Source organism: Anas acuta, chromosome 28 (assembly GCF_963932015.1).
Source record: "Anas acuta chromosome 28, bAnaAcu1.1, whole genome shotgun sequence".
Taxonomy (NCBI): Eukaryota; Metazoa; Chordata; class Aves; order Anseriformes; family Anatidae; genus Anas; species Anas acuta.
This window is the reverse complement of record NC_089006.1, coordinates 3,087,737-3,104,353: the sequence shown is the minus strand read 5'-3', so window position 1 is coordinate 3,104,353 and position 16,617 is coordinate 3,087,737. Positions and strand designations below refer to the sequence as shown.

Below are 16,617 nucleotides of genomic sequence, written 5' to 3'. Positions count from 1 at the left end.
TCCCACCTCTGTCCCCGTGATGTCCCCAGCCGCATGGTGCCCCTGTCCCCACGCTATTCCCAACCCCATTGTGCCTCCACCTCCATCCCAGCAGTGCCCCCTGCCCCCTTTGGGTCCCCCCAGTGTCCCCAGCCCTATCGTGGCTCCATCTCCATCCCTGCAGTGAACCCAGCCCCATCACCGTGGTGTCCCCAGCCCCATCACCGTGGTGTCCCCAGCCCCATCACTGTGGTGTCCCCAGCCCCATCACCGTGATGTCCCCAGCCCCACCGTGCCCCCACCTCCAGCCCTGTGGTGTCCCCAACCCCATGCAGAGCTGTACTGGTGTGGGGGGGGCTGGACAGACAGACGGGGCGCACAGGATCCCTGCTTCTCTGTTTATTATCAAGCAGCCTTCGTTTAAAAAAACAAACAAACAAACAAACAACAAAAAGACGCGACCCGGCGGCGCGGGGGGCGCGGCCGCCCGCGGATTATTTCATTTGGTTTCTTACACCAGAGAGGTTCAAGTAGCCGAAGATTTCAAGTTCACCATAAGGCACTTTAAAGCCATGACAGGAGCCAACCCCCCCCCCGTCCCCATCACCCCTCCCGTCACCCCATGGCAAGGGACAGACACGCAGAGGCCAGGCAGCGCTGGCGGGCAGCAGCGGAGGGGCACGGGGGGGGGTGGGTGGGTGGAAGGGGGGGGAATATATTACATCATCTTTTTAAATATAGATAAACTCTTATTTTAGGCAAATAGTGCCGGTCCCCTGCCCCCCGGGCGTGCCGGGGGGGTCTGCGCCCTGGGGGCATGTGCAAAGGGCAGAGGGGTGACCGCGGGGGCCCGGCCACCCCGGGGAAGGGGTCCCACAGGGCCGGGGCGTCGCGGGGGGGGGGGGGGGAGGAAGGCGGGAGGGGGGCCGGGGGGGGCTCACCCGGAATAGTGCAACCAGAGAAAGCAGCCGGGAGTGCAGGGGCGAGGGGGCTCGCCGGGGAGGGGGGGGCTGCTCGGGCCGGGGGCCTGCGGGGGTGGGCTGGGGGGGCTCCGGGGACAAGCTATGTACAGCGCGGGCCGAGCGGGCGGGGAGACCCCCCCCGGCCGGTGCCGCGGAGGTGGGGGGGGGCCGCCAGGGGGCGCCCCCCCGCCGGCCGGGTCCCGCCCCCGGCCGCGCTCCCGGTTACCGGGGATGGGGGGGGCGGCCCCGGGGAGGGCGGTGCGGCCCCTCCCGGCCCGGGGCCGGTCCCTTCCCGGCGGCGTCCCGGGAACGGCGGCGGGGGCGCCCCGGGAAGTCGGGGTTCGTTTGGGGGGCGCGGCGGCGGGGGCGCCCCGGGCCGGAGGGGGGCGGCGACGAGGGGGCCCCCTCCGCCCCATTGTGCAAATCCGCCAGGGGGGGAGTTTCCCCCTTTTGCATAATTCAGAACAAACCGTGACGGGAAAAACAGGAACAGAAACCCCGTCGGGAGGCGCGGCGGGGCGCGGCGGCGGCGGGGCAGCGCGCCCGGGGCTGCCCGGGGGACCCAGGCGGGCCGGCGCCGCGCCTCCCCCCCAGCCCGGCGGGCACGGCCCGGCCCGGTACGGCCCGGCCCGGCTCAGCTCGGCTCGCTACGGCCCGGCCCGGCCCGGCCCGGCCCGGCTGGGCTCGGCTCGGCTCGGCCCGCCGCCCCCCGGCGCGCTCCGTCGGGGCGGCCGCGGCGGCTCCTACGCCGACTCCACGGGCACGGCGCCGTCCGGCTGCGGCCCCTCGTCGGGCTCCGGCTCGGGCTCGGGCTCGGGCTCGGGCTCTTCCTCCTCCTCGTCGGGCCTCGCCGGCCCCCAGTAATGGGCGAGGGAGAGGCGCAGCCCGTCCAGGCGCCCGTTGGAGAGGTCGAGCCCCGGGGGCCCGGCGGGCGGCGGCGGGGGCTCGTCGCGGCGGCGGCGGCGCGTCCGCACCTCCAGGCAGTTCTGGCCCTTGAGGTGCCGCTGGAGGTGGTCGTCCTTGGCGAAGGCCTTGTGGCAGACGTTGCACTCGTAGGGCCGGGCGCCCGTGTGCAGGTGCATGTGGTTCTTCAGGTCGTAGCTGTGCAGGAAGCGGGCGCTGCAGTGCTGGCAGGAGTAGGGCCGCTCGCCCGTGTGCTTGCGCATGTGGATCTTCAGCTTGTCGTTCCTGGGGGGGGGGAGAGGTCAGCAGGGTGGCAGGCACCCCCAGGCTGCCGGGATGGCAGCGCACGCCAGGGCAGGGGACAGCAGGGGCACCCATGGGACAGGGATGTGCTGCGGGGACAGCACAGACACCCCTGGCACAGGGATTTGCTGCGGGGACAGCAGGGGCACCCATGGGACAATGATGTGCCAGGGGGTGGCACAGGCATCCCCAGAGCGAGGATGGGCTTGGGGGCAGCACGAGCATCCCAGCGGAGTGCATGGGACACATGGGGTCGGGGTGCTCTGGCAGGGCAGGGCAGGAGACCACATCCCTGCTGCCTGGCTGGGGTGCACAGAGACCAAAACCCCCCCAGACAGGTGTCCATCCCAGGGGAAACGTGTCCTAGGGACGCCACAAGGACACCAGGAGCCACACGGGCTGGAAGAGGACGTGTCACAGGGTACCCCAGGGACCCCCGAGGCAGGGCAGGGAGGGGGCCAGGCCGGCAGCACTCACCGTGTGAAGCGGACCCCGCAGACCTGGCAGGCGAAGGGCTTCTCGCCCGTGTGCGTGCGCATGTGGCGGGGCAGCTTGCCCGCGCCGTGGATGACCTTGTGGCAGACGGGGCACTCCTGGGGCATCTGCGAGCGGCGTTTGCGCACCAGCTTGTCGGGCGTATCCAGCCCGGACGCCAGCGACTCGTGGTGCAGCGAGCTCAGGTACGCCATGAGGTCGGGGTCGATGGCGTCCTCGTCGGAGCCGCCCTCCTCGGGGGACAGGGACGGCTGGTAGGGGAAGGGGAAGGGGTGCGGGGGCAGCTCCTCTTCCTCGGGCATCTCGTAGCCCTCGTAGGTCTGGACCAGGCCCTCAGGCAGAGGGGGCAGCAGGGGCGAGGGCGAGGGCGGCTGGGGAGGTGGCAGGGGGCTGTCGTACCCCTCGGCCTCGGCGGGCAGCTCCTCGGTGTGGTTGTTGAGCCGGGAGCCACGGGCTTGCAGGAACTTGCGGGTCTTCTTGCTGCGGCGAGCAACGGGGCGGGCGGGTGGCAGGGTGGGCACCTCGTCCTCGGGGAGGGTGGCGAAGGCCTCCAGGTAGCGGCGAGCCCGCTCGCAGTCGCCATCATCGGGGCCGGGCGCCTCCAGCCCGCTGCCCTGTAGGATTTCCACGCAGGCAGCGATCACGCAGGGTATTTCCAGCAGCTGGGCGGCCTGCAGCACCTCGCCCATGTTGGCGCTGCTGATGGTGAGCGTGGCCGTGTAGGCAAATTCCAGCAGCGCGCCCAGCGCCTCCGGCCCTACAAAGTCCAGCTCGCAGACCTCCTGCCCCGGCCCCTGCCCCGCAAACAGCTTCTTGAAGTAGCGGCTGCAGGCGGCCAGCACAGCCCGGTGCGTGCGGTACTCCAGCCCCTGCGTCTTGATGGTGACGTCGCAGAGCACCCCGAGCTGCCGCTGCTCGTTCAGGCTGCTCAGCAGCTCGCTGCTGTGCTCGGGGAAGGGGATGCCAATGAGGTCGTCCTCCGGGCTCGCCATCGTCCTCACCTGCGGGAAGCAGAAGCCAAGGGGGCTCAGCACCGGGCAGCGCCCTTGGGTGCTCCGAGCCGTGGGGTGCTGACGGCGCAGAGGGCTGACGGGAGGCGGGGGGAAGATGGCGCTCGGAGGAAACTTTGTGGCTGAAGTGTCAGCTCTGCTGCAGAGCCGGGGGGGCAAGGAAACCCCCTGTTGGTGAGGAACGTGCCGGGGGCAGGGTGCCCCCAGCAGCGGGGTGCTTGGGGCTGGAGGGGCGCACGGCTCGGCACCGCCGGGACCTTGGGTTTGGGTTGGGCGCCGAACCTTCCCCGCCACGTCGAGGCAGCCGTGCCGCGGGGGCTGCCCTCGCCCCCCGCTGCGAGGTTGGCGGGCGGCGGGCCCCCCGCCGCAGCCCCCTGCGCTTCCTCTGCCGCCAGCACCCAGCCGCCCGCGCCGCCCCCCGCGCGACCACAGCAAAGGGGGAAATCTCGGCGCGGTGCCTTTGAACGGTGCCGAGGCGCGGCGCTTCCTGCGCCAGCCCACCCCCTGCGGCCCCCAGCCCGGCCGGGCGCAGCCGCTGGCTCCCGGCACCCCGTCCTGGGAACGTGGGCCTCGCCGGCGGCGGGCGCGGGTGGGCGGGCGAGTGCCGGGAAGAGGGCCCCGAGGGCCGGGGGCCGCCCCGCAGAGCCCAGCCGGGCTGGGAACACGGGCCACGCTTCCTGCCACGGCAGATTAGGATCAGCACAAGCGCCGGTTCCTGCCCCCGCTCCCAGTGGGGGCCCAGCCCCCTCCCTCCCCCTTTGCCCCAGCCCGGGGCCGCTCCTCGCCCAGCCAAGCCCTGCCTGCGTGAGCAGGGCCTTTCCCACGCTGCAACTGGCAGGGCTTTACGTCAACGCAGCCATAAACCCAGCACCGAGGCCTTCCCGGGCCAGCGGCACCGCGGGGCAGGCTGTGCCCGGCACAGGGGCACCACCAGCACCAGGTCCCCACGGAGCAGCAAGGAGGGGACGTGCAGGCACCCAGCACCCAGCACCCAGCACCACTCGTGGCCACGGCCAGCTACCGGTGCTGGTGCTCAGAGGGCGATGGACACATGGGATGAGGGAGCCCTGTTGCTATCCCCAGCCCTGGGCATGGGACGATGGCTTCAGGAGCTCCGGAGCTGCAGCCAGGACATGGCCCCGGTGCTCAGCCACCAGCAAGGCTGTCCCAGCCCTCTGGATGCTCGGTGGCACCGGGGCGAGGGGTCTGCCTGGTGGCCACAACCCTTGGCAAAGGCAATGCCAAGAGCATGGCACGGCCATGCCCGCACACCCAGCGGTGCTGTGCCACGCCACGCTAAGCACAGCCCTGGCTGCACATGGCACTGCCGGACAGCGCCAAGCCGTGCCCGTCCCCACCGTGCCATGCCAAGCCGCTCCGAACCGAACCCCGCCGCGCCGGGACGGCCGTGCCAAGCCGCGCGGTGCCGTCGGCGGGCGCGGGGGACGTGCCCCCTCTTGCCCGCCGAGGGGCGGCGCGGCCGGCGGGCCCCCGGCGCAGGGGCCCATCCCCACGCCGGCCGCTCCCTGCGCTTGGGCGCCCGCCAGCTGGGGCTGCCTCGGCAGGCGGCTGGGAACGGCCCCGGAGCAACCGGCTGCGGAGCCGCCCCAGCCGCTGCCGAGCAGGCCCGACCGGCAGGGCAGGCGGCAGCCGCCCCTGAAACTGGGAGCCGGGCAGTGCCGACCGCCTGGGACGCCGGCGCCACCGAAATCCTGTGCCCCCCCCCCCCCCCCTCCTCCCCGTACCCACCCTGCGGTGCCCACCGCCGCGCGCCCTGCGCTGTTCCCCAGGTCCCCGCTGAGGTGGGGGCGAGCGGATTAGGGGCGATTAAGCCATCAGGGCGCTGGGAGCCAACAGGCAGTGACAGCCCCCGATGAGATTAGGCAGGATTAGCAGCGGGGGGAGGATTATGGGAGGTGAGCGCCCTGTGCCGGGGCTCGGGTGGCCCTTGGGGGGGGGGGGGACAGGGACACTGTGTCCATCGAGCGCTGCCTGCAGCACCCCGGGGCTGGAGCAGGCAGGCTGGGCACTGGCTGTCCTGGGATGGGTGGCACGCGCTGCTGCTGGACGCTATGGCAGGACAGATGGACGGGAGCAAAGCAGGGCAGGAAACGCTGGCAGAGCGAGGCAGCCAGCTCGTGCCCTCCTTCATCCATCGCTCGCTGCATCCCCTGAACAAACGTGATGGCAGCAGGAGGCACCTGCTGCCCCAGGTCCCCACGTGCCCTCCAGCACCCCCAGCCCCTCGAGACATCCGGGCACGATGCGCTCGTACGGCTCTTCCTGTTTGCAGGGCTGGGGCTGGCACCGCTGGCACGCTCCCCTTTGGGGTGCTGCTTCACCACGGGCCCGTTGCAGCACCCGAGGCCCCAGCTGCACCTGGGGGGGGGCTCCGAGGCCCACACGCGGCCTCTGTTCAGCATCTCTCTGGCAGCCTCACCGTGCCACGGGGTGCACGCAGGAACCCGAGCTCAAGCACCCCGTCCGCGGGAGCAGCCCGGGTGCTGCAGAGCTCCCCGGAGGCACCATTTGGGGGCCAGGGCGAAGGAACCGGGACCCCCGGGAGCAGCCGCTGGGGCCGGATGCCTGCGGACGAGCGACCCGCGCTGGGGCAGGGCGGGGGCGAAGAGGTGGCAGGAGGGGGATTTTCCATCGCACCAAACCGCCCGTTACTGCTTCTTCCCCGACACCCCCCCCCCCCCCGCGCATCCTCCCCACTGGAGCGAAGTCACATGCTGAGCGGGTGCCATTGAGGAGATCGCAGCGGCGATAAGGAAATGGGGGGGGGGCAAGGTGTGAGGGAGCCAGAGCCGCCCCCAGCCCCCCCTGCATGGCAGGGTCCCCTGGCCGGTGCTGGGGGACGATGCGGCGGGGTGCAGCCAGCTGGGGAAGGGGCTGGCAGCATTGCCCGTGCCCCCACCGAGCCAGCACTTTCTCGGTTACGTCAATGCCCGCAGCCGGGCCCGTTTTGCCCTCCGCAGCTGCACAGGGCTGGGGAAAAGGGGGGGGGGGGTTGCTCCCCACGCCGAGCCAGCTCCCATGCCCAGGGCATGCTGCAGCAGGAACAATGGCTCCCGGGTCACCCTGACATCCCAGCCGCTGCCGGCCCCGCCGCACCTGGCAGCCAGCACCCACCCGGCGCAGGAACCGGCTGCGTCCCTCCCCCCGCAGAACCCATCCTGCACCCGGCCACGGGGCCAGCGGACCCGGGCGGGAGCGGGGACCCCGGGGCCTCTGCCTGTTCCCTGCTGTGGGCAGGAGGATGAGGGGCTGGGGGGTCCCGGGGTGCGCGGCTCCGGGCTGCTCCTGGGTGCTGCTGCTCTCGTTAACAAGAGCTGAAACGCTGTCGAGGGACTTCACAGCCGCACCGGGGAGAATGAGTCACCCAGGAAGGTGAGCGCAGCACCAGGCAGCGCATCGGGCCCCGGCCCCTCGCCCCAGAGGGGCCCCTCGCCCTTTGGGAGGTGGGAAGGGGACTCAGGTGGCCGGGCGTCCCCCCACCCACCCGTCACCCTGCCCAAAGCCTGCAGGGAGCAGCGGCGGCCGAGGCGCCCACGCTGTGGGGCATGGGGGGTGGCATGGCTGCGGGATGGGGTCTGCACAGCCCCGCTGCCAACCGCAATGAAATGGATGGATCAGGGTCTGGCCGAGCTGGTGGTCCCCAAAGGGGCACGCACCAGAGGTGCAGCTGGGGGTCCCGATGCCGAAGGGGAGCCCGGACGTGGGCTGGGGAAGCGGTCCCGCTCTTTGAAAGAAGAAAACAGCGAGCACACAAGAAAGGAAATGGTTTGAAGAGACAAGAGAACAAACAGAACCCACCCGCCCTGTATTGAGGGGGGGTGAGCCCCACAGCAGCCGCCCCAGCAGCAGCCCCACAGCTCCCTGCGCACCCCCCCAGCTCCTCCCGGCCCGCAGTGACACCCGGAGAGCTCCTGGTCCCCGCGAGTGGCGAGTGCCCCGCGGCCACAGCCGTGCACCCAGAGCCTTCAGCACCGGAGCGCCCGAGCATCGTGGCCCAGCTCTGCCTCTGTGCGCACCCAGGACCGGGGCACGGGCAGCCCCGTCCTGGTGGCACGGCCGGCCCGGTGGCATCGCCAGCGCCGATCCCAGCACCTGCAGTGGGTGCCAGCAGCTGGGAGCCCGCTCCATCCCCCTGCCCGCGGGCCCCAGCCTGGCAGCACGGCCCCGTCCTGCTGCCAAAGCCTTCCCCACTGCCCGTGCCAGGCAGAGGCACGCCCGGCACCGCTGCTATGGGGCGCGGGTCCCACTCTGCCAGGCAGGGACACCGAGGTGACCCGCACCTCGCCACCCATCCCATCCCTCCCCATCCCAGCGGCAGCGAGGGCGGTGCAGGGCTCGGTTGACGCCAGCATCCCGCCGGCCAGCCCGGCAGCCTCCCAACCGGTGCCCCGGTGCCCTCCCCGTGCCCGGCTGTGCCAGGGCCCTGCCGGCTCCCCAAGGGCCACCCGGCACCGTCTCCGCCGTGGCCGGCGGCGGGTGGGCGCTCGGCTCACCTGGCGCGTGTCCCCGCGTGGCTCGGCGCTCCGCCGCCGTTGGGTCCACGGCCCGCGAGCGGCAGGGAGGGGAAGGCAGGGTGCTGTGTGAACTTGGCCCCGCTCCCCGCTGCACTTCAGCGCGGATCCCACCTCAAAAGGAGTTGACGCCCACACCCCGGGTCACGCACCTCCCAGCCCCGCTTCCCAGAACACACACAGCATTAACCCTTCTGCAACCGGCACCGCGGCCGGGGCGCCAACCCGGAACCGGGCAGGGGGCAGCCCCGGCACCCTCCCGCTGGAGGAAATTCCCGGCGGCGCTGGGACCGTGCGCCCCGCACCGTGGGCATCCCCTCCCCGCCTCACCGGCCCCCCGTGCCGAGGCGTCGGCCGGGCCCTCGCCCTCCCGCCGCCCCGGGGCAGGGCGCTGGGTGCTCGCCGCTGGCCGCGGCCGGCCCTGGCCAAGCCAGGAGGGCGCCTGCGCTCGGCGGGAGCGGGGCTGCCACCGCAGGGCTGGGCTCGGTGCGGCGTGCCATGGCCTGCCCCGGAGCCGCCCCCCAGCCCTGCACATGCACGTCCCGCTCTGCCCCCAAAGGCAGCCCCGACACCGCCGCGCCGCCCCGGGTCCCGCCGTGCCGCGGCCTGGCCAAGGCGGGTGGCACGGGGAGCCCAGCCACCAGCAGCCTGGCACAAAGGGCTGCGCACGCCACGACCTGGGGAAGGGGCTTGCGGATGGCCCCGGGCACCCAGCGTCGCTCGGTCTCCTCCACAAGCCAGGCAGGGGCACCCACGGGGCCCAGCTCCCCGCTGCCCGGCCCCACACCCCCTGCTCAGCCCCCTGCTCCGCTGCCTGGGGCAGGCTTAGGGTTCTCGCAATGCCCCCATAATTACACCCTCTGCGTCCCCGGCTAAACAGCAATTAGCAGCCCAAGGAGCGCTCCCCACACCCCACCGCCAGCACCCAGCATCCGCCCCGGCCGCCCACACCAGCTCAGCACCCGGCCAGGGCCGTGCCAGGGGCTGCTCCCCCCCCGAGCCTGGCTGAGGCCACGGGCGGCCGTGCCAGCACCCGGGAGCCGCGCTGGCCATGGCACGAGGCCTGGCAGAAAGGGGAAGAGCGCCGCGCCGGCGCGGCCGCCCCAGCCGTCAGGGAGGGGGCCTCTGGCCCCAGCAACGTTCTCGGAAAGAGCCGAGCTGTGTTGTGCAAGAGCCCGACCACACGGGCGGGCAGCAGGCGTGCAGAGGGGCAGCAGCCACGCCAGCATCTCGCCTTCGCGGGCACCGTGCGCCAGGCAGGGTGCAGCCGTGCCGTGGATCGGGCAGGCCCCCGCTGCTCACGGTGCCAGCAGCCCTCCCCAGCACGCCACGATGCTGGGGGCTGGCAGGACATGGCAGTGGGCACAGCCCCACACCAGCAGCCCCGGGAGGGAGGGAGCGTGGCACCTGCCTGCCAACCCTCCGCCTGCCCTTTGCTCCCCATAAAGGAGGGGAACGGCGCCAGCCCCCCCTGGCCCAGGTGTGCCAGGTGCTAAGGGCGGGAGATAAGGTGGGCGAGGCGGGCAGGGAGGGGCACGGCATGGGCACGCAGCCCTGACTCAGGGTTCCCGCTGGTGGCCAGGCCCCGCTGGGGGTGACTCACCGCGGCCCCCCCACCCTGGGGGTGTTGCAACCTCCCACGCGCCATCGCCAGCCCCACGGGGCCGCTCTGCCCAGCTGGGGGGCACGGGGGGTGCCCACCCGCGGAGCTCTCGGTCCACCCAGCGGGCAAGGGGCTATTGAGGAAGCGGGGTGCTGGCCGCTGGAACGAGGGACTGACCCTCATCCGTCCTCAGCGTGGCTGCTGCCACCAGTGGTGGCACTGGCTTGGGGATGCCCAAACCCCCATTCCCCATGGGATAGGGACAGGGCACGTCCTGGGCCAGGCCTGGCTCCAGCACAGCCCCAGTCCCTGTCCCCGAGGCAGGACGGACATCCAGCCACAGCACCCCAATGGGCATCTGCACCTCTCCCGCTCCACACCCCAAAACGTGGGGCCCTGACCTGCTGGGACACACGGCCCCGCTGCTACCTGCGCGTCCAGCAGCGGATGGGGCAGAGGGGGCCGGGGTCGTGCAGCCTCTGTGGGTCTCCCTGGAGCTCCCCGCTCCGAGCGCGGCTGTCCTGGGACGTCCCAAGGGCAGGGGAGAGGCCACGCGAGGCCGGACGCTTCGGCTGTCCCCAGCTGCACCCTGCCGGGGTGGCACGAGGAGCGGGGCCACGCGGAGGCACCAGCAGGCAGAAGGAAGGAAGCAAGGAAGGAAGGGGTTGCCGAAACGGAGCTTGAAGGGGGGAACAGGAAGGAAATGGTCAACAGCAAACACTGCATCGGATCGCCCCAGCGCAGAGTGAAACCCACCCACGGGCGTCTGCCAGGGCAGGGAAGGGTTGGGGCTGAGGTTTGGGCTTGTCCAGGGTGAGAGGCGCTCACACAGCTCCAAATGGGGCCTTCGGTACCCAGGCCAGCGCCGAGAGGGGCCCCATTGTGGTCTGTGTCCCACAGCCCAGCCCACTCCGTGGGGCGGCTGCCCACACCCTGCCCGGGGCCCCCACAGGCAGCAGCGAGCCCCAGGCACCCCCCAGGAGCCACGTTCTGGTCACCAAGAGTGGGGGGCAGCGGGACCAGATTCCCCCAGCCTTACAGCGTGGGACAGCCAGCGCTGGGGAGAGCAGGGCCAGGCGGCTCCGCTCCCGCTCGCCCCGCAGCGCGCAGACAGTCACGGGAGCCCCTTGGAGCACAGCCAGACCCCCAGGTCCTGCTGCACCGTGTGGCCCTGGGGGGGTGCCACAGGCTGGTGACATCTCCTCCCCCCACGTGGGACCCTGTCCTCACGGCACCCCGGGAACCAAGCGATGCCAGCACCACGGAACCGGTGCAGGATGGGCTCCAGTGCTCCATCCCGGCACTGGTCCCCGTGGGGTCACCCGGCAAGGACAGTGCCAGCCCGCAGCCCCCCCTTAAGCCCCCCGAAATAGCCCAGCTTCCGCCCCCACGGCAGCTGCCTGCCTCCAGCTCCCCGCTGCCCACGGATGATCCTGGGGGAGGAAGGGAGGGAGCGGGCGGCCCTAATCCCCCCCGAGCCCACTTAGCGCTGCCAGCGAGGCTGAGCCTGGCACAGCCCCCCCAGCCCACACAGCACCAACAGCGAGACCCCTGGCCAGGCCCCCCCCACCTCAGGGGGCACAACAGACCCTGACCCATGCCTGCGATGGAGCAGAGCTGGGGCAGCAGGACATGGATCCAGGCCACCGCACGTGGGACTGTCCCCACGCTGTCCCCAGCCCTGCAGCAACCCGGCCGGGATGCCCCCACCGAGCCAGCCGGCTCCCAAGCAGCCCCAGAGGGACGGGAATCCCCTTCCCCTCCCCATCTCAGCCCCCACAGCAGAACATCTTCCTGCCCATCCTCACCACAGCCCCCAGCGCTGCTGGGGGGAACCCGGCACGGGGACAGCCGGGGACGGCACCGCAGCAGAGCGGCCAAGGCATCGCCGTGTTCCCCGGCCCATGGGCACCCAGTGTGGGCAGCACCCAGCGCCTGCACTGTCAGGGACCCAGCGCCCCGCGGCAGGACCCCCCGTACTCACCGCTGCCTCCAGCCGCTGCCCATGGGGCCTGGGGACGCAGCGGGGACAGCCAGGGCAGAGCGGAGCACGCAGCGCAGCCGAGCCTGCCGGGAGAGGCCAGCGCTCGCCTGACCTACTTCTCCTTCCGCATCACCTGCTTTCATTTTCCCTCACCACGGCTCGGTCCCCCCGCCCGCCCACAGCCCCGCCAAGTCACGCCAGCGGCTCCCCAGGGGCACAGGGCGCCAGGGCCCGCGGCTCCCTACGGCACCGGCGTGCACGTGGCCGGGTCGGCCGCACCCGGGGCACGGAGCACGGCAGGGCCCTGGGCGCGCTGAAGGTCACCGGCCGCAGCTGGGGACAGCTCCGCAGCAGGCACGGCCGCCTCCCCCACCGCCCGCGCGGCCACCCGAGCGTCACCTCCCTGGCACGAAGCGAGTTCGACGGGTCTCAGCCCAGCCCCTCGCCGGGTCCTCCGGCCGCCCTGGGGCTCGCCGGGGTGTGGACACGCAGCTCCCGGGGCATGTCGGGGGACGCCGGCGCTGCCTCGGGGAGCCGGGTGGGTGCGGAGAAGGGAGCCCGGCTCCCACCCCCGGCACCCCGCTGGCTCCCGCACTGGGGTTACTATGGCAAGGCCGCAGCACGGGGGGAGCGCGCGCACTCCCGGGGGCTCCCGCGAGCAGCCAGCATGCTGCCAGGAGAGATTTCTCTGTGGTTTCATCATCCACCGCCCGCCCCGAAGGAGAAGTTCCTGCTCCACGCACGGGGCAGCAGCCACCCCCTCCAGGGCCAGAGCGCAGGGGCTGCCCCGCACCCCCAGCTGCGCCCACTGCCCTCCCCCTGCACGCTCGGGGCCTTCGCACTCGTGCCACGTGTGCACAGAGGGTGCTCAGCAGCAGCTGGCAGAGCTGCGCTTCCACAGCCTCGGGCTTGGCACTGACTGGTGGGGGGGGGTTGTCCCTGCACGGGTGGCTCTGAGCCTCCCCAGGATGCAGCCACCGATGTCCCCCACCCACCCGTCACCGCCCCCCGCCCCAGCCTGGTGGGACCCGGCCTCACCCGCTGCGTGCGCCCCCCTCCCCAGCACAGGCACCCCAGCCTGAGCAGCCCCTTCTCTCCACGCCAAGCCCCCAGACCACCACAGCCCAGTCCTGCTGCCCCACACCCCTCCCCTGCCCCACAGCTTCCTTTTCTCCAGGCTCCAAGTTCAAGTTCCTGAGCCCAACCCCTCCCTCTGCGCCTGGCCCTGGCATCACCGCCACAGCCTCAAACCCTCGGGCCAGCCCGCACACCTCCGCCGGTACCGCCAGCCTACGCCCCCTGCCCCAAACACGCAGCTGGAGCCATGCTGGGGAGAGCTGCCAGCCCAGCTCCAGCAGGGGAAACTGAGGCACGGCGAAACTCACCCCAACACACAGGATGCAGCTGGGGAAGGGAGCACCCGGACCTCCGGCCTCGCCGCTGTGAGGGAACGCAGGTGCCCGGCCACCAGCCCACACCAAGCCCAGTCCCACGTCCCCTTGCCCAGTGTGAGCAGCCCCCGGTCAAGGGCAGCCGCAGCCCAAGACGGCAGCCCTCGTCTGGCGCAGGCCGGGGCGGCCGCGGCGGGAGGGTAAATACCGCACCCCGCCCCTGGACAAACACCAGGCTGGGGGCAGCCAGCCCGGGTGGGAACAATTACAGCAGGGCTGGGTGCGTGCGGGGCAGAGTCCACCGGTCCCAACGCTCGGCGGGTGCCACGGGGCAGCCGGGTGGGGTGGGCACCCCCCCCTGCAGCCCCACGGCTGCGGCGGGACGAAGGGAACCGTGGCCAGGGCCCCGTTTCGCCCCCGGCAGGGGCAGCAGCTCCCTTTCTCCATCACGAAGGCGGGTGCCGTGGCTGCCAGCTCGCCAGGCCCGGGCAGGTCCCCGGCAGGCCCTGCAGCACGGCACGGTGTGCCAGGACACGGGGACACCGCGTGCCGTGCCACGGCTGGCCCCAAACCCCCAGGGTGACGGGAGAGCAGCGGGGGCTCCGAGCAGCCCCCGAGCCCGCACACCCTGGGACGTGGCTGAGGGTCTCGGCCAGCAGCAGGGGGGGGGGGCGGCCCAGCCGCTGGGGGGCCGGGCAGGGCCGCACGCGGGGGCTGAGCACCCGGAGCGCCCCCCCCGAGCTCCGGTGCGGGAAACCGGGGCCTGGCAGGCGGCGGGGACCTGCCCTTGTCACCGGCTTCCCGCACTCCTCGCTGCGGGGAATTCCCCCGGAGCCGGGCCCGGTGCGCGCAGGGAGCGAGCGCCCGGTGCGCGCAACCCACGCGTGCCCGGCCCGAGCCGCCCTCCCCGCGTTCTCCCCCCCCCCCGCGCCTGGCACCCGGCCCGGCGACGTGTCCACGTCCGGCGGCCCCAGCGCGGAGCCGCGGCGGGCGGCCGGGCACGGCGGGGCCGGCGGCGGCGGCTCCCGGGCTCGCCGCTCCCGGCGCGCACCCCGAGCGGAGCCGCCGGCCCCGGGGCTCGCGGCGGCCGCACCTGCCCGAGCACCTGCGGCGGAGCGAGAGGCACCGGCAGCCCCGCGCGGGGCGGGAGCGGGGCCGGCCCGAGCCGCGCCACTCACCGGGGCCGGGCTGCGGGCGGGCGCCGGTCGCTCCTCCGCTGCGAGCCGTCGGTCGGGTCGGTCCGTGCGCTCCGTCCGTCCGCCCGCCCGCTGCCCCCGCCGCCGCTCACCTGCGCGCCCCGCGCTCACCTGCGCGCCCCGCCCCGCCGCCGCCGCCGCGCCCGAGCTGCGGCCGGTCCCGGGGCCGCGGCCCCGCCTCCGCCTTCACCTGCCGCCGCCGGCCCCGCCCGCCCCCCCCCCCGGCCGCCGCCGCCGGGCACCAGGAAGCGCCCGCCCCGGGCCGGTCATTGGGCGGCGCGCCGCGCTCCCGGGCTGCCATTGGCGGGGGGGGCCGCCCCTCAGCCCCGGCACACCCCCGGGAGGGCGGGGGCCCTGCGGGCGGCGGCGCGGCCCCCCCCCGGGGGCGGCGGGGGGGGGTGGGGGGGGTGCGGGCGGCGAAGCCGCGGCCGCGGCCGGGGCCGGCCCCGGGGAGCGGGGGGAGGAAGAGCTGAGTCAGAGGCGCAGGGAGGCGGCGCGGCCGGGGGGGGCGGGGGGGGGGGCGGTTAACGGGGCCGCGCTCGGACGGCCCCGGGGCCGCCCCGCCGCCCCCCGGTGGAGGGAGCCCGGCACGGCCCGGCCGCGCCTCGCCCGGTGCCAGGCGCCGAGCGCGCTCCGCCCGTTTGCGGCCGGGCCCGCCCCGCTCCGCCCGGACGCGCCCCGCTCGGGCCCCGGCTGCACCGGGGGGGGGCGGCGGCGTCGAGCGAAAACGGGGAGCGGGGCGCGCAGGGCGGAGAACCGGGACCGCAGAACCGGGCCCGGAGGGGTTGGCGCGGCGGGGCGGCCCCCCCGGCTGCCGGTGCGGGCAGGGAAGGGCGCGGCGGTGGCGCCCCCCCCAACCCCCCCGGCCCTCCCGGAGCGGCCCCTCCGCAGGTGCCTGGGCGGGGGCCCCGCACAACCTGTTTGGGCGCCGCCGGTCCCCGGGAGGCAGCAGCGGCACGGCCCGGCCCGGCCCGGCGCTCACCTCGCTTCACCCCGGCCCCCCCCCGGAGCGCTCCTGACTCAGAGCCCGGCCGCGGCCGCTGCCCGGCGCTGGTGGAAAGTGTGAGCCGCCGCCGCCGGGGGCTGCCAAGGCAAACACCGCCCCGCGCAGACGTTATGTCAGCGGGGCGGGCGGGCCGCGCCGGGGGGCACCGCTCCAGCGCCGGGGCCGCCCCCCGCCCCGCAGCGCTCCCGGCCGGGCCCCGCAGCCCCCGGGGCCGCCGCCGCCTCCCGCGGCCCCACCTCTCCCCGCCTCCCCCCCCCCCCCGCCTCGGCCGGCCCCGCCTCTGCCGCCGGTACCGGGCACCTGCCGCTGCTGTGCCCGGGGCGCGGAGCTGCGTGCGGCTCCCCCCATCTCCGCCGTGCCCGTCGGTCCGTCCGTCCGCTTGTCCGTCCGTCCACCTGCCTCGCCTCCGCCCGCCCGTCCCTGCACCTCTGTCACCTCCCGTCGCCTACGGGCAGCAGCGAGCAGCACCTCCGCCCGCCCGCCCGCCCGTCCATCCGCCCGGCCGCCCCACCGGAGCCGGCCCGGGGCCGCAGGGCCCGCTCGGGGCTCCCGCGGGGGCGGCGGAGGGGGAACCCCGCAGAAAATCCCCTCCGCGCCGCCTGCCGCCGAAAGCCGCTCCCAGCCCCGCGGCGCCGACTCGCAGCGGCCTCGGCCCGGCCGCCCACCGGCCCGAAACCGGCCTCCCACGGCCCCGCCGCCTGCCGCTCCCCGCAGCCCCGGCGGGCACCGGAGGCCCCCCTCCCCCGGGGAGCCCCCCTGCGCCTCCCGGGGATCCCCCCCACGTCCTCCGGGAGCCCCCCCAGCCCCGCCGCCGATGGCGGGGGGAGGATGGATCCGGGCCCCCGGCGCCGTTCTCAGTCCCCGGTACCGACGCTGCCTCGCCCGCTCCCCGGGCCGGGCCCCACCGCCGCCCTCCCGGGACCCGCGGCCGCAGCCCCCGCCCCGACGGCCCCGCCGCTATTTTTAGCCGCCTGCGCTCTATTTTGGTGCCCGCCGTTGCGCTGCCGGTGCCGGCGGCGGAGCCCTCGGTTCCCGGGGCTGCGCTCCCCCCCCCTCTCCCGTACGGCCCGGCGGCGCGGCCCCGACGGCGCGGTGCGCGCTCACCTCCTCCCGCCGGGACGCGGCCGGACCGGGGCGCGGGCGGGGCCGGGGGGGGGCCGCGGAGCCGCCAGGCCCCGTCTAAGCCGGGCCGGCAGCGTGGCAGGAAGGACCGGGCGGTCATCGCGGCCCGGCCCGGCCGCCTGCAGAGGGCA

The 16,617-nt window shown here is 74.4% G+C and overlaps 1 protein-coding gene across 4 annotated transcripts; it reads right to left on the bottom strand.

The window, feature by feature from the left end:
- Positions 1-363: 363 nt before the first annotated feature.
- Positions 364-16,610, bottom strand: ZBTB7B (zinc finger and BTB domain containing 7B). 4 transcript variants are annotated; one of them, XM_068663164.1, is made up of 3 exons: positions 16,469-16,610; positions 2,625-3,643; positions 364-2,129 (listed from the first exon to the last, which is right to left on the bottom strand). In XM_068663164.1, the coding sequence occupies exons 2-3, from the start codon at positions 3,632-3,634 to the stop codon at positions 1,685-1,687; spliced, it is 1,455 nt and encodes a 484-aa protein (XP_068519265.1). In that variant the 5' UTR covers positions 3,635-3,643; positions 16,469-16,610; the 3' UTR covers positions 364-1,684. The 4 variants fall into 4 exon arrangements, with proteins under 4 accessions (XP_068519265.1, XP_068519262.1, XP_068519263.1 ...); XM_068663161.1 differs by lacking the exon at positions 16,469-16,610 and adding an exon at positions 14,341-14,470; XM_068663162.1 differs by lacking the exon at positions 16,469-16,610 and adding an exon at positions 13,157-14,100.
- Between the last annotated feature and the right edge of the window lie 7 nt (positions 16,611-16,617).